We start from the raw sequence: 14,169 nt of genomic DNA, 5'->3' as shown, positions 1-14,169 counted from the left end.
CAGTACAACTCCAGCATGGATACTGACTTACACAACACCTCGTGGAAAAAGTAGTTGTTGCTAATATTGCTATTATTTTTCCATTAAATAATATGTGTCAAATAATGCCAAAATCCCAATTCCAGTTTACAGAGCCATGGCTCAGGCAACAGAGTGGGTCATCTACCAATCAGAAGGTCTGTGATTCACTTCCCTGCTCCTCCAGTCTGCATATAGAAGTATCTCTGGGTAAGGCACTAAACCCCCGAGTTGCTCCTGTGTGTGTGAATGTAAGACATGGTGTTAAGGTATAGAAAAAAGTAGTATGCATGTGAGACTGGGTGACTAAGGTTTGCAGTAAAAAAAAATTTAAGTACTGCACTCTGCTGGAGCCACTTGCCTATATATGTATATATTGATTTGGAAAAACTTTCTTCTGCTTAGATTTATTATTTTGTAATCATTCTATGTAGTTTTTTTTTTTGTTGTTGGTTGTTTTTTTGGGGGGGGGTATATTTTTCATTCTTTCAAATACCAGAAGTTAGACTTTATATCTTTGTCTGATTATCTCATTTTTAAACATTAAATCAGATGTTATGCTCTGTTACTCAGTACTCAAGTAGCCGTTTTACTAAATACTTTTTTTACTCTTACTAGAGTAATTTCTTAGACGGCTACTTTTTACTTTTGCTTGAGTAAAACTATGTTTAAGTAGTGCTACTATTACTTGAGTACAATTTTTGGCTACTCTACCCACCTCTGACTGGCTCAGAGAACCACTCTTACCTGTGACCATCAAACTTTTCATCACCTCCCTATGACTCCTCCTAAGAATTGGTCTGTAGAGTGGTGCACAGGCATCTCAAGTTATCTCAAGGCATCTGTGATGGCAGTGTAAGACAGGTGGAAGCTGTCCGAGTTATGGGCAATCTGTTAAAACAGGATGGCCAGAGCGAGAGAGTGGACCCAAAATGCAGATTCAGCCAGAGGCACAGTCTTTCTCAATAGTGAAACTTTATTTACAGGCTGTGAAAACGTGACACTTGAAATATCGAGCATGAACTGTGAACTATGGTGTGATGGTGTGAATAGACATGACCAGCATCCAGAAAAACGTGACTATACTGCGAAGGTGAGTAGATGATCCAGAGAATAGTAGAGACATAAGAGATAACAAAGTTAGTGAAGAAGAAGTACAATGAATTCTCATGAAACATAATTGGGCAAGCACTATCAGAGGTTACCAGACATTCTGGCAAAGATTTGTTAAGAGCGCTGGTCTTAAAGGCTGATGAGGCTCCACCTAGAGGTGGAAACCCAGAGCTAATAGAAAAACAGCCACTCACCCGCACCATAACACAATCCTTCATACCCTCTCCATGACACGCTGGATAGTCGGAACACATTCAGCCTCAAACTCTCCCTGTGACACTTGGACTATTTTCACTATTTTCACTTTCACATATTTTGTTTATATTGTATACAGCATAACTTTGGAGTACATATTCAAAACATGTTGTGTCTTCAATGGAGTACCTTATTTTTATTTTTCTATATTTCATATTTATAATTTAATTCAGTGTATGTAGCAAAGCAAATTCTGATGCTGATCTGAATCAAAAGCATTGTAGAGTGGGCAGAACTTTGTAAATTTAATGTAGAATTTTTTCAAAGTAAGTAAGTGTCTTTTGTTGAAGAAAATAAATAAATAAATAAAGAGGAACGACCTCCGTGATCGGGTTATAGCTGCATTCAACTTTCTGAGTAGTGCCAGAGAGAAGGTGTTGTTGGACTTGGACAGAGGAGAATAAAGAAAGGAAGGCAGAACGCCAAGCAGGATTACTGAACTGAAATTATTATTCACAATTGCAAATAAATTACAAAATAAATAATTACATTTTACTTCTTTTTACCACCTAGTCAAACTAGTCCCCAGAGAATATTAATAATGTTACTGACTCATTCTGGTACTACAGAGAATCAAAACAAGCAGACATCTGTGCAGTTTCCTTCCATAGGCCTTCACTGTGATGAACATTTAGATCATTCTACTAACATATCCAGTATACCTGCTACTAAACTAAGGCATGCTGCATATCCAGAAGAGGACGGTCCTAGGAACAGCAAAGATACTGCACAGAACCCTCAGCTTGAAGGATAGACTGCCTGCAGGGGCGAGAGGGGACTTTTTATATATAAGCAGCAGAACCCTGAGAAAGAAGAGGAACAAGAATCATCGTGGAAGGACAGGTCACTGCACAGCTTTTACCGGCAGATAGAAGATGTGGCTGTTAAATAAATTAAATGGTCATTAAAAATGTGTTTAGAATGTATATAAAAATATAGCCCAGTTCCTTTTATGTATACTCATACTTACCCAATAAAGCTGATACTGATGTGTGCAGAATATCTCTGTTGTTGCTGTACTTTATAAAAAAAAAAACTAAGCAGTATTCAGGTCACTTTAAGCAATGCTTAAGATGGCTCACTAGATGGAGCAATACGCTCAGACCTGAAACTGCACATATTCAAAAAGTAGTTCAGTTCAGTTATTTCAGTCAATTATCAGGGAGAAATTAAACTGAAGGAAATCACAGTGCTGACACAGTCACATGAGTTTTGAACACAAAAAAGTATGTCTTAATGTGTGAGCCAAGGTTATTATAGTTGAATTAAACTAAATAAAAACATTTAGTTTTTATTTTCATTTTAGTTCATTCAAACTTAAAAAACTACACTTTTGAAATAAATAAAACCTATATAAAAAGGTTTGGTGAACTAATTGATCCACAGTTAATACAGAACAGAATAAAGTAACCTCTATCATCTTCTTGATGGCACTTTGAGACACAGTAAGTCTCTCTGCTACCATAGTTACTCTATCTGTACAGGGACTGTCCAGCACATAACAGCAGGGTACAAGATGCTAACATGAACGGCATACATGGAAGACCATATACAAGTGGCTGGCAAAGTGTATAAAATACAGGAACATCTATGTTAAGTATGGGCTAAAGTCCCATGGACAAAATGGGATATACCCCACAGGGTGGTTGACAATGACCGGGCTAAGATCCTGCAGACCTCCTGATACAGAATAAATAAATATTTTACTACTGTAGACCCATCACCCCCAGGAGGCATAGTAGGAGTCTGTTGCAATCTGTGCCAGGTAGCAACCAAGGGCAGTGGCTCTGCCAGACAGATCCCCAGCTACCCAGAATGGTACTTGGGATATGGAACGTCGCCTCTCTGAATGGGAAGGAGCCTGAGCTAGTATGTGAGGTTGAGCTATACTGACTATAGTCGAGCTCAACTCAGCGCATGACTTGGGCTCTGGAACCAGTCCCCCGGAGAGGGGCTGGACTCTGTTCCAGTCTGAAGTTGGCCTTGCTGAGAGGTGGTGGGCTGGGGTGGGTATCCTTGTATCCCCTTGGCCTGATGCCTATATTTTGGAGTTTTCGCCATTTCACAATAGGGTCGTTTCCCTGTGCCTTCAGGCCAGGGAACAGATCCTGACTGCCTTTTGTACTTATGCCATATTTTTAAAAAAGTGATTTCATGGACTTTGCTACAGTGAAAGAATTAGGAAAATAATTTGTGTCATCTTTTCATTTAATTTTATGACTTGAAGTGTTCATCCTTCTTAGAGTGTTTGTGCAACCTTTCCACAGTATAGCAGCTTTATAGGGTTTAGAGCCCGAAAATGTGACATGTAGTGCTAAAATGCATCTTAAAGCACGTGTTTTGGATGCCTACACCACAGCTCTGTCTTGTCCTAGGTCTGAAGCAGTTTTTCTGAACAGTTTAAAATATTTTCTGAAAACTGATTATTTCCAAGGCATTTGGAAAGATGTACTGTATGTCTCTTTAAAGGCGATATAAGGAGAATACCATCTTTTTAGGGCGTCTTTGAATTCAACCTATGTAGGTTAATCATTCTCATTTCCACATGATATCCTTTTGTTCCTAACACATTACCCGGTCCATATCAGTATAGATATCCTTTTTTGAGCAGTGTATAAAACACTGAAACCAAAATGGCCATGGTGTGTGGGAACAGGGAGGCATGGCTGAATAACAGTGTATGCTTTATTCACATTCACTAAATAACTCAAACGATTAATATATGAAAATCCAAAATAAGTTTATTTTAGACTTTCATGCAAGGAAGGCAAACCTTAAGTGGTCCTGATAAAAATATTTGTGTAACCCTAGGTCATGCTTGGTGTTAAAACAAATCTTTTACTGTCAGATTTGCATAGATGCAAAGTGAGACAAATGTCTGTGTGGGTTCTCAGCCATCCAGGTGATGGCAGCATTGAGACAGAGCTTGACGAAGGAAACAGGCTTAAAAGGTTCTAAAAACAAAAGGTGGAGAGTCCCGGGAATTTAAACCCTAGTGGGGATTGTCCCATTTGGAGGCGGTTGCATTCGTTCTTGCAACCAATCTGCAGCGGCACAACACGCCAGGTTACAAAAATTAAACCTGGAAAAAGAGTAAGAGATGGGCGGATCGATCCGAACGTCGATAGCATCGATACTAGCATGATGGAATGGACGCTTTAGCTTAGTATTTTGAGGCATGTCTGTGCAGACGGCCGTGGCATCGTCATCACCCCCAATGTACCGCGGCATCTTGTGGCATCACCTTAAAAATGTCAGATCTACACATGATGGCATCACCCCCAAACATGGACCGCTGAATGGAAAGGCTCGACCCGAAACGCTGGGGCAGGTCGAGGTACTGTCTGCTGACGTCATTTGTCCGCGACGAAGAATCTACGATGGCCGAATCAGAGTATGTGTTTGATTTTATAATTGTATCTAAGTTCATCCGTTCGGTTTCCTATGTGTAGCTGTGCTGTTTATGCTTTTCCCGCTAAGTACGAGTCTTAAAGATTCGATTAAGGTGTCTATTTAGAAAGATGATGGGTGAAAAAGGCGTATCTGGAGGAGCTTACTTTCACATGGAGTGTATACCGTCGGTGAACCGAAGGTAGCTCCGAACTGAATAAGTATACCCACGGCCTCCCGACTTGGCGTGACCCCTAAAATTTCTGGGTCATGCTGTTTGAATTTGTGTCAGACAATCCTGTTCTCCCGGCCGTCCTATTACAAGGACGCAAGAAAATCCCTGGGACCTCAGGCTAACTAGGTCCTCATAAACAATTTTTTTTTTTTTTTTTTTTTTTGGAGAAGCAGTCTTAACACACCTATCATACCTGTGATACCCCAGTAAGAAGTAACCCACTGTGGTAACACTGAAAAACCTTAGTTTTAGGGTTGCAACTGAAGCTAGTCAACGCCTCCAGTTCTCCTCCACAGCACAATCTTGTGACTGAGCCGCATTTATTTAAATGGTAAATGGTAAATGGCCTGTATTTGTATAGCGCTTTACTAGTCCCTAAAGACCCCAAAGCGCTTTACACATCCAGTCATCCACCCATTCACGCACACATTCACACACTGGTGATTTAGTTTGTCCAAAGCTTCTTTCTCTTACTTTTTGTTCTCTTCAGGACAAAAAAGGCAATCAAGTTGGTTCCAGAGTATCTTCTGAAAAAGAGGAAGGCATACCAGGCAATCAAAGCCACGCAAGCGAAACTCGCACTGCTCGAGAAGAGAAGGGTAAGTACTGATGCTTGTTACATATATACAATACAATATATACTAACTTTGTAGTTAAAGGCTGTATGGAATTTATGTACTGTTGTGCATTCATGTGTGTATTCCTGTAATGCTGCAGGTGACTAAAGGGAAAATCAAGTTCAAGCGTTTGGAAGATTTCTTAAAGGAAAGCCACACGCAGCATCGGGATGACACCCGCATCCAAAGGGTCAAACAGAGACCGGCTGAACCTCTACCACCAGCCAAGAACAAGCTTGCCTTCGCTGTCCGCATTAGACAGTGAGTACTGGAAAGCAGACACAGGCTTCCAGAACCGGCCGACAGTTTGTTTAACCCAACTGGTTCTCTCCTGTTAGGACTAAAGGCGTCAGTCCTAAAGTGATGAAAGTGATCCAGATGATGAGGCTGAGGAAGATCTTCAGCGGGACCTTTGTCAAAATTAACAAGACCTCCATCGCGATGATGAAGATGGTGGAGCCTTATGTGGCATGGGGGTGAGTGCGTGAGACACCGTGTACTTTGGAGGGTAATGCTGGCTTGAATTTGTGTTCAATCCTCTACATACTGGGCTGTGTGTTGGACAGATTTCCCAACCTGAAGTCGGTTCGTGAGCTCATTCTGAAGAGAGGTCAGACCAGGATAGGCAGGAGGAGAGTTCCCCTCACAGACAACACCTTCATCGAGGAGCACATGGGTGAGTCACTCACACTACAGCCTCCCTCCCCACTCACCTGCAGTCACAGTGCACTTCATTTCAGCTGTGCACCTTCTCTCTCTTTTCATCCCTTCCTCTTTCTCTTCCTCTCTTTCTCCCTCTGTCATACTCCATCGTTCTTTGAAGTGTTATGTAAAATAAAATGCATGGTTCTATTTTTACTTCTTAAATTATTTTTTCCCTTTTTTGAATGCCGACTAGTACTGTTAAAGTTGATGTAATAAATCTGCGACACGAAAGCTACAAAAAAGGTGGAGTTGGAGTCAAGAATATACCTGCTGCTCCATCTGTGGCCTTTCGTCAGACTCAGGGGAACACAAGCATTGTTTTTAGTAGCCATTTCCCTCAATGCCGGGTTTCAAAAATTGCAGTTTTAATTTTCGTGAATTAAAATCACTCTCAGGACTCATCGAGTGACGCCACTGACCAGCCAGTGGGTGCCTTGCAGTCTGACAACATCAAATTTTAGTACCTGCTCAGATGGCTTGGAACCCCGGGCGAGCAGGTGGCAAACCGTGCCGAGTTGATCCTATTAGGTACTAATGGCTATGATGTCCTCTAAAGGGCAGACAAACATAGTTGTGTGTATCAAGGTTTTGCAGACTCATGATCAGTAACAATGTAATGTTAGCTTTCTTGCTAGCACATGTGATAATTAGAAAGGTCCATGACCATCTGGTAACCACCAGATGAGTATATCCCAACCAGTTTTGAGTAGTTGCTGGAGGTTGATGGCAGTTGCCGGGGGGATGATGGCTAAAGCCCCAGTCACACATGCCTACAGATGGTCAGTGACTCCCTGGAAACCACCTCTGTCTCTATATAAAAATATGTACTTTTGGTCCAGTTGGGAAAAATCTCCTTGTGATCTTGTGATTGCTTTGGTTGCTAGCATATTGCTCTGATTGCAGTTTGAATAGAAGTGATGGACTTGTCTACAAACAGCGTCTAGCTGCTCTCCGAGCTGTAGTGAAACAGCTCTGGAAATGGAGAAGGTTCACCTTCAAAGTAATAGTTGCATCTTAGAAACATGTTTACTGTAACACTGAGACACAGCTGTTACTTTGAGGTGAACCATCTCTATTTCTGGTTTGCATTCCACTTTTTCAAATTTTACTACCGCCCTGCTTGGAATTGGGAAGTATTTGCCAACAAACATGAGATATTACTGGCAACCATGGCAATCTCCTAGCAACCGGAGCAATTAGTACAAGGTTCTTGGTGCAGCACCATGTTTGTAACTGATTTCACCCAGCGACAGTGGCTGTCTGTAGTACTGTCGTGCAAGGATGTGAGAAATACAATGTTTGTTTGTTTTGTTTTTTTAATGATACCTTCAAACAGCTGTATGTAATTGGATTTGCAATTAAAAAAGTGTGTAGCCACAACCTTTTATCACGATAATTGTTCACTCGTTTCGTTCCTGCCCATCTCAGTAGAAAGTTGCTTATTTTTCATTAGTTCCCCTTTCCTGAAGCCAGGCCCATTTTGCTCACAGCTCATTGTTTTTATTTGCAGATGTTGTTTTTATTGTGCTAACAATAAAACACACAACCTTTTTTTGCTTTTGACTCTAATGGTCATCAGACTTTGCAAAATATAGATGTTATGGATGAAATATTATAGCTAGCGGCTACGTCTCTCTTTTAGGTACAGTCTGTGATATGTGATTATAAATATACAAGCTGTTTTTTTTTGTTTGTTTGTTTTTTGTTCACGTTTGCTAAATATGAGTTCAGATTCTGCAGGAATCAGCTTTAATGAGCTTTCTCTGCTCCTTTTTCTCGGCCTACAGGTAAACAAGGAATCATCTGCTTGGAGGACCTGATTCATGAGATCTACTCTGTTGGGAAGAACTTTCGAGCTGCCAATAACTTCCTGTTGCCGTTCAGGCTGTCAGTGGCTCGTCACTCCATCAAAGACAAAGCTGGGCTCCTGAAGGACCTGGGAAACCCAGGGTACCGTGGCACAGATATCAATGTAATCATCAGACAGCTGAACTGAGGGGGAGCACGTGCAGGATGGACACTGGGCTGGACACCAGTTTCAGAGACACTGTACCTGTTGCGGAGCAGTTGTCACTTCTTTGGCAGAGAAGGTCTTATTACTCGTTCTGTGGAGTCTCTTGCCTTATCCTGTATGAATTATGTTAAAATATTAAAGTTAACACGTACATTAAGATTCCTCAGGTTTTCTGAGGAACAGTCAATACTTGCTACTTACGCAAGGTTATTAATGAAATGATCTAGGAGGGCTGTCCTCCATGCTGAAGCCAGCAGCCCACCTGCTATAAACTCTTATGGGGTCTGTAACCTCCAGTGTCAATAGGTTTAATGTGTGCAGCATGCTCACAAAACTGATTGCTGTTATTGAAGAGGGTGATGGATGGTATTATGTTATAATACTTTTTGTTTTACAATTAAAAAAACTAAACTAAATGACTGTTCTTGTGATGTTTGTTGAGGTGTTTAACACACCGTTATGACCGTTAAACAGACGCTTTCACCCCACAAGGAAAAAAAAGACAAGTTTTTGTGTGACAAAACTGAAAAGGTGTCTGAGGAGGAACATCTTTCCAAAGTGTTTTCTAACAAGTGGTGAACAATTTAGAGGCTCAACCACCCCATGACCTCCACAGGTATGTCATCTGGACTAACTGCCTTTCCACTTTTCAGTGTCTTCATAAACTTATACCGTTATATACCTTCACCTTTTAAACCCAGCATACTGTAAACCATCATTAGCTACAATCATATTGCAATTTCTCCAGATATAGTAGTATTCATTTTTCTAGACAGCTTGACCATCATTTGTGCATACTCATGGTCTGAGATGGATTTTTATATTTTGGGGGGTTTACATAAATGCATTCAGGTAAAATCTGAGCAATTTGAACAAAAAAAACAAACACAAGCTTAACACAATATGGAAAAATTAAAACAAAGGAAAAATCAATTACTCCTTTGTTGTAACAGTGTTTCAATTCAGTTTTATTTATACAGCGCCAAATCACAACAACAGTCGCCTCAAGGCACTTTATATTGTAAGGTAGACCCTACAATAATACACAGATAAAAACCCAACAATCATATGACCCACTATGAGCAAGCACTTTGGCGATAGTGGGAAGGAAAAACTCCCTTTTAACACGACGAAACCTTCAACAGAACCAGGCTCATGGAGGGGCAGCCATCTGTCATGACCAGTTGGTGTGAGAGAAGGAAGACAGAATAAAAGACATGCTGTGGAAGCAAGCCAGAGATTAATAAGTATGATTCAGTGCAGAGAGGTCTATTAACACATAGTGAATGAGAAAGGTGAGTGAAGAAGAAATAGCGCATCATTCCCCCAGCAGTCTACACCTATTGCAGCATAGAGGGCCTAAGGGAAAGTTTTAAGCCTAATCTTAAAAGTAGACATAGTGTCTGACTCCTGAATCCAAACTGGAAACTGATTCCACAGAAGAGGGGCCTGAAAACTGATGGCTCTGCCTCCCATTCTACTTTTAAAGGCTCTAGGAACAACAACTAAGCCTGCACCTGCGAGAGTGAAGTGCTCTAATGGGGTGATATGGTACTATAAGGTTATTAAGATAAGATGGGGCCTGATTGTTTAAGACCTTGTATGTGAGGATTTTGAATTCAGTTCTGGATTTAACAGGGAGCCAGTGAAGGGAAGAAATATGCTCTCTCTTTCTAGTCCCTGTCAGTACTCCTGCTGCAGCATTTTGGATTAACTGAAGGCTTTTCAAGGAGTTTTTAAGACATCCTGATAATAAAGAATTACAGTAGTCCAGCCTGGCAGTAATAAATGCATGAACTAGTTTTTCAGCATCACTCTGAGACAGAGTCTTCCTCATTTTAGAGATATTGCGCAAATTGAAGAAAGCAGTCCTACATATTGGTTTAATATGTGCATTAAAGGACATATCCTGGTCAAAATTAACTCCAAGGTTCCTCACAGTGTTTCTGGAGGCCAAGATAATGCCATCCAGAGTAAGTATCTGGTTAGACACCATATTTCTAGGAACTTTAGGGCAAAATACAATATGTTAGTACAATAACCTCTATTTTATCTGAATTTAGAAGCAGAAAGTTAGAGGTCATCCAGGTCTTTATGTCTTTAAGACATCCCTGCAGTTTAACTAACTGGTGTGTGTTGTCTGGATTCATGCATAGATAAAGTTGGGTGTCATCTGCATAGCAGTGAAAATGTCTGCTATACCTCCTGATGATACTGCCTAAGGGAACCATGTATAATGTAAACAGAGGAATGGGGTCTAAAAGACACATTGATGGTTTGGAGGAAGTAATTACTGAAGTTAACTCAGAAAGATCAATTGGAGAAAAAGACTAAATGAATATCAATGGTACTGAAAGTAGCTGTACATAATGTTAAATGTGTGAGATGATTCTGAGTATTTTTTTCTCTAATGGTTCAAATTTTATTTGTGAAGATGTTCCTGAAATCATAGTCAATGTTAAAGGAATGGGTGGCTCAACAGTGTTCTGACTTTTTGTGAGCCTGGCTACAGTGCTGAAGAGAAACCTGGGTGATGATGAATAATAGGATCTTCTAGCTTTATGGAGGGCGTTTTTTTTTTTTTATAAAGCAGCAAACTATTTTTCCAGGCTAAATGATAATCTTCTAAATTTGTGATATGCCATTTCCTCTCCAGCTTACGATTTATCTGCTTTAGGTACACATTTGAGAGTTACACCAGGGAGTCAAGTACTTCTGATTTGAGGCTCTCTTTTTCACAGGAGTTACAGTATCCAAAGTCATACATAGAGAAAAGGTAAAATTATTAAGAGCATAATCGACTTCTCTTGGAGTAGTTCTTGGTAGAACTCTCCCAGGTAGCTGCTCTGCTCTGTGTTGGTACAAGATATGATGATAACAGTGGGTGAAATATATTCTTAAAGTTAGTTACAGCACTATCAGAAAGTGGCAGAAATGTTCCTGGCAATAAATCTCATACTGTTTAAAGCATGTTTATTTCTCCTTAAATGGTGCCACATATGTAAGAAAAATTACATTTGTGGGTTGCACCTGTGACAGCTTAATCTGCTACTGACTCTTGCTTCATGCTGTTTATTGGATTGGATGATTGGATTCTGAATAAAAAGACATATTGGCAATTAAACAATTTGTTCATTTAAAAAACAGGGGCCTCAGGAGCATGTAGAAGAACCATACACAGCCACAACAGCCTGGCAGATGCTGGTCACCAGCTGGTCCCAAACTGCTGTGGGATGGCATCCCATTCTTCAACCAGCATTTCTCACAAGTCAGCCAGTTGGTTGTGTAGGTCACACTGGCATGAACAGCACACTCAAGCTGATCTCACATGTGTTCAATGGGGTTGAGGCCAGCACTGTCATCTTGGAGGATAGAGTTTGGTCCCAGACTGTAGTTGCCACTGGTTGCAGAATTTCATCTCAATATCTCTTTGCATTGAGATTGCTTACAATGTTTTTCCAGTGAATAGGATACCACCATACACCATCACAGTCCCTGGACTAAAAGCTGTTATCCTATCAGTGCAGCAATCAACATAGCGTTCTTTGTGTCCTCTCCACATTTTGAAACTTTGACCTTATGATGGAACTACAATAGTCAGAATGTGGACTCATCGCTTAACATAACGTTCCTCCACATGTTCAAGTTGCAGTGCACGTTGCCGACACCAGAGGAACGGCAGTTTGTCGAATGTATTGGCTCACTCCTAATAACCCTGCAACTTTGTTTTGCAGAACAGCAGCGTTAAGTTTTCCTGTGGCACAGTCCCTATCCAGGTCAGTCAGATGTGGCATTCTTGGAGCAGACACTGACCCTGTAGCAGGGTCCATGTTCACAGGTGTTGCTAACCCAGTGTTCTGAGAAACCATCCTACTCTGACAAAACGTCCTACCCGTATTATAATTTGACCGTGACTTGTGAGTAAACCTAACCCTACCCCTAACCATAACCCTAACCATAACCATAACCTTAAGAATTATTCTGGATGGGTGAGGGAAAAAGAAGTTAATTCGGCGTTGGTGTTGTGCGCATGAGCCGTGTCTGCGCAGAAACGTTGGGTAGGAAGTTTTGTCAGGTAGGATGGATTCCCAGAACACCGGCTAACCTGATTTTCATCACTTGGGCTACCCGAAGCTCAGAACAAGAGTCAATATCAGAATAAGCTGTTTGGCATTGGCAGAAACGACTTGGCTACTTTTGCATGGGAGCAACCTACAAATATTCAATTTAATTCAATTCAATTCAATTTTATTTATATAGCGCCAAATCACAACAACAGTCGCCTCAAGGCGCTTTATATTGTACAGTAGATAGCACAATAATAAATACAGAGAAAAACCCAACAATCATATGACCCCTGAGCAAGCACTTTGGCGACAGTGGGAAGGAAAAACTCCCTTTTAACAGGAAGAAACCTCTGGCAGAACCAGGCTCAGGGAGGGGCGGCCATCTGCTGCGACCAGTTGGGGTGAAAGAAGGAAAACAGGATGAAAGACATGCTGTGGAAGAGAGACAGAGATTAATAACAGATATGATTTGATGCAGAGAGGTCTATTAACACATAGTGAGTGAGAAAGGTGACTGGAAAGGGAAAAACTCAATGCATCATGGGAATCCCCGGCAGCCCACGTCTATTGCAGCATAACTAAGGGAGGATTCAGGGTCACCTGGTCCAGCCCTAACTATATGCTTTAGCAAAAAGGAAAGTTTTAAGCCTAATCTTGAAAGTAGAGATAGTGTCTGTCTCCCGAATCCAAACTGGAAGCTGGTTCCACAGAAGAGGGGCCTGAAAACTGAAGGCTCTGCCTCCCATTCTACCTTTAAATACTCTAGGAACAACAAGTAAGCCTGCAGTGCGAGAGCGAAGTGCTCTAATAGGGTGATATGGTACTACAAGGTCATTAAGATAAGATGGGGCCTGATTATTTAAGACCTTGTATGTGAGGAGCAGGATTTTGAATTCAATTCTGGATTTAACAGGAAGCCAGTGAAGGGAAGCCAAAACAGGAGAAATATGCTCTCTCTTTCTAGTCCCTGTCAGTACCCTTGCTGCAGCATTTTGGATTAGCTGAAGGCTTTTCAGCGAGTTTTTAGGACATCCTGATAATAAAGAATTACAGTAGTCCAGCCTGGCAGTAATAAATGCATGAACTAGTTTTTCAGCGTCACTCTGAGACAGGATATTTCTAATTTTAGAGATGTTGCGCAAATGGAAGAAAGCAGTCTTACATATTTGTTTAATATGTGCATTGAAGGACATGTCCTGGTCAAAAATGACTCCAAGGTTCCTCACAGCATTACTGGAGGCCAAGGTAATGCCATCCAGAGTAAGAATCTGCTTAGATACCATATTTCTAAGATTTTCAGGGCCGAGTACAATAACCTCAGTTTTATCTGAATTAAGAAGCAGAAAGTTAGCGGCCATCCAGGTCTTTATGTCTTTAAGACATTCCTGCAGTTTAACTAATTGGTGTGTGTTACCTGGCTTCATGGATAGATAGAGCTGCGTGTCATCTGCATAGCAGTGAAAATTTATGCTATGTCTTCTAATGATGCTGCCTAAGGGAAGCATGTATAATGTAAACAGAAAAATAAATATGTTTTCCCTTACATGTGGGGCACCATTTAAGGGAAAATAAACAGGCTAAAAACATAATGTACCAAACACAAATTTCCTTGCTTTTACATTTTGTGCTAAGTTTATCTTTTTGTCCCTGTGTGTTTGAAGCTAAGGGATTAAAGCAGTCAGTTGATGTTATGTGCCCTGACTTTCTACAGTATCATCCCTCCTCTGTAGTGCCACCGTTAATTCAGTGAGGCGC

The 14,169-nt window shown here is 40.9% G+C and overlaps 1 protein-coding gene across 1 annotated transcript; it reads left to right on the top strand.

Annotated features, from left to right (window-relative positions):
- Positions 1–4,356: 4,356 nt before the first annotated feature.
- On the top strand, positions 4,357–8,763 carry rpl7l1 (ribosomal protein L7-like 1). Its single transcript, XM_003455569.5, has 6 exons — positions 4,357–4,780; positions 5,502–5,610; positions 5,729–5,889; positions 5,967–6,104; positions 6,195–6,304; positions 8,121–8,763. Exons 1-6 carry the CDS (start codon positions 4,686–4,688, stop codon positions 8,327–8,329), a joined length of 822 nt encoding a protein of 273 aa, XP_003455617.2. The 5' UTR covers positions 4,357–4,685; the 3' UTR covers positions 8,330–8,763.
- The last annotated feature ends 5,406 nt before the right edge of the window (positions 8,764–14,169 follow it).

Source organism: Oreochromis niloticus, linkage group LG15 (assembly GCF_001858045.2).
Source record: "Oreochromis niloticus isolate F11D_XX linkage group LG15, O_niloticus_UMD_NMBU, whole genome shotgun sequence".
Classification (NCBI taxonomy): Eukaryota; Metazoa; Chordata; class Actinopteri; order Cichliformes; family Cichlidae; genus Oreochromis; species Oreochromis niloticus.
Note: the sequence above shows the minus strand (reverse complement) of the source record. Positions and strands in the feature narration are given on the sequence as shown.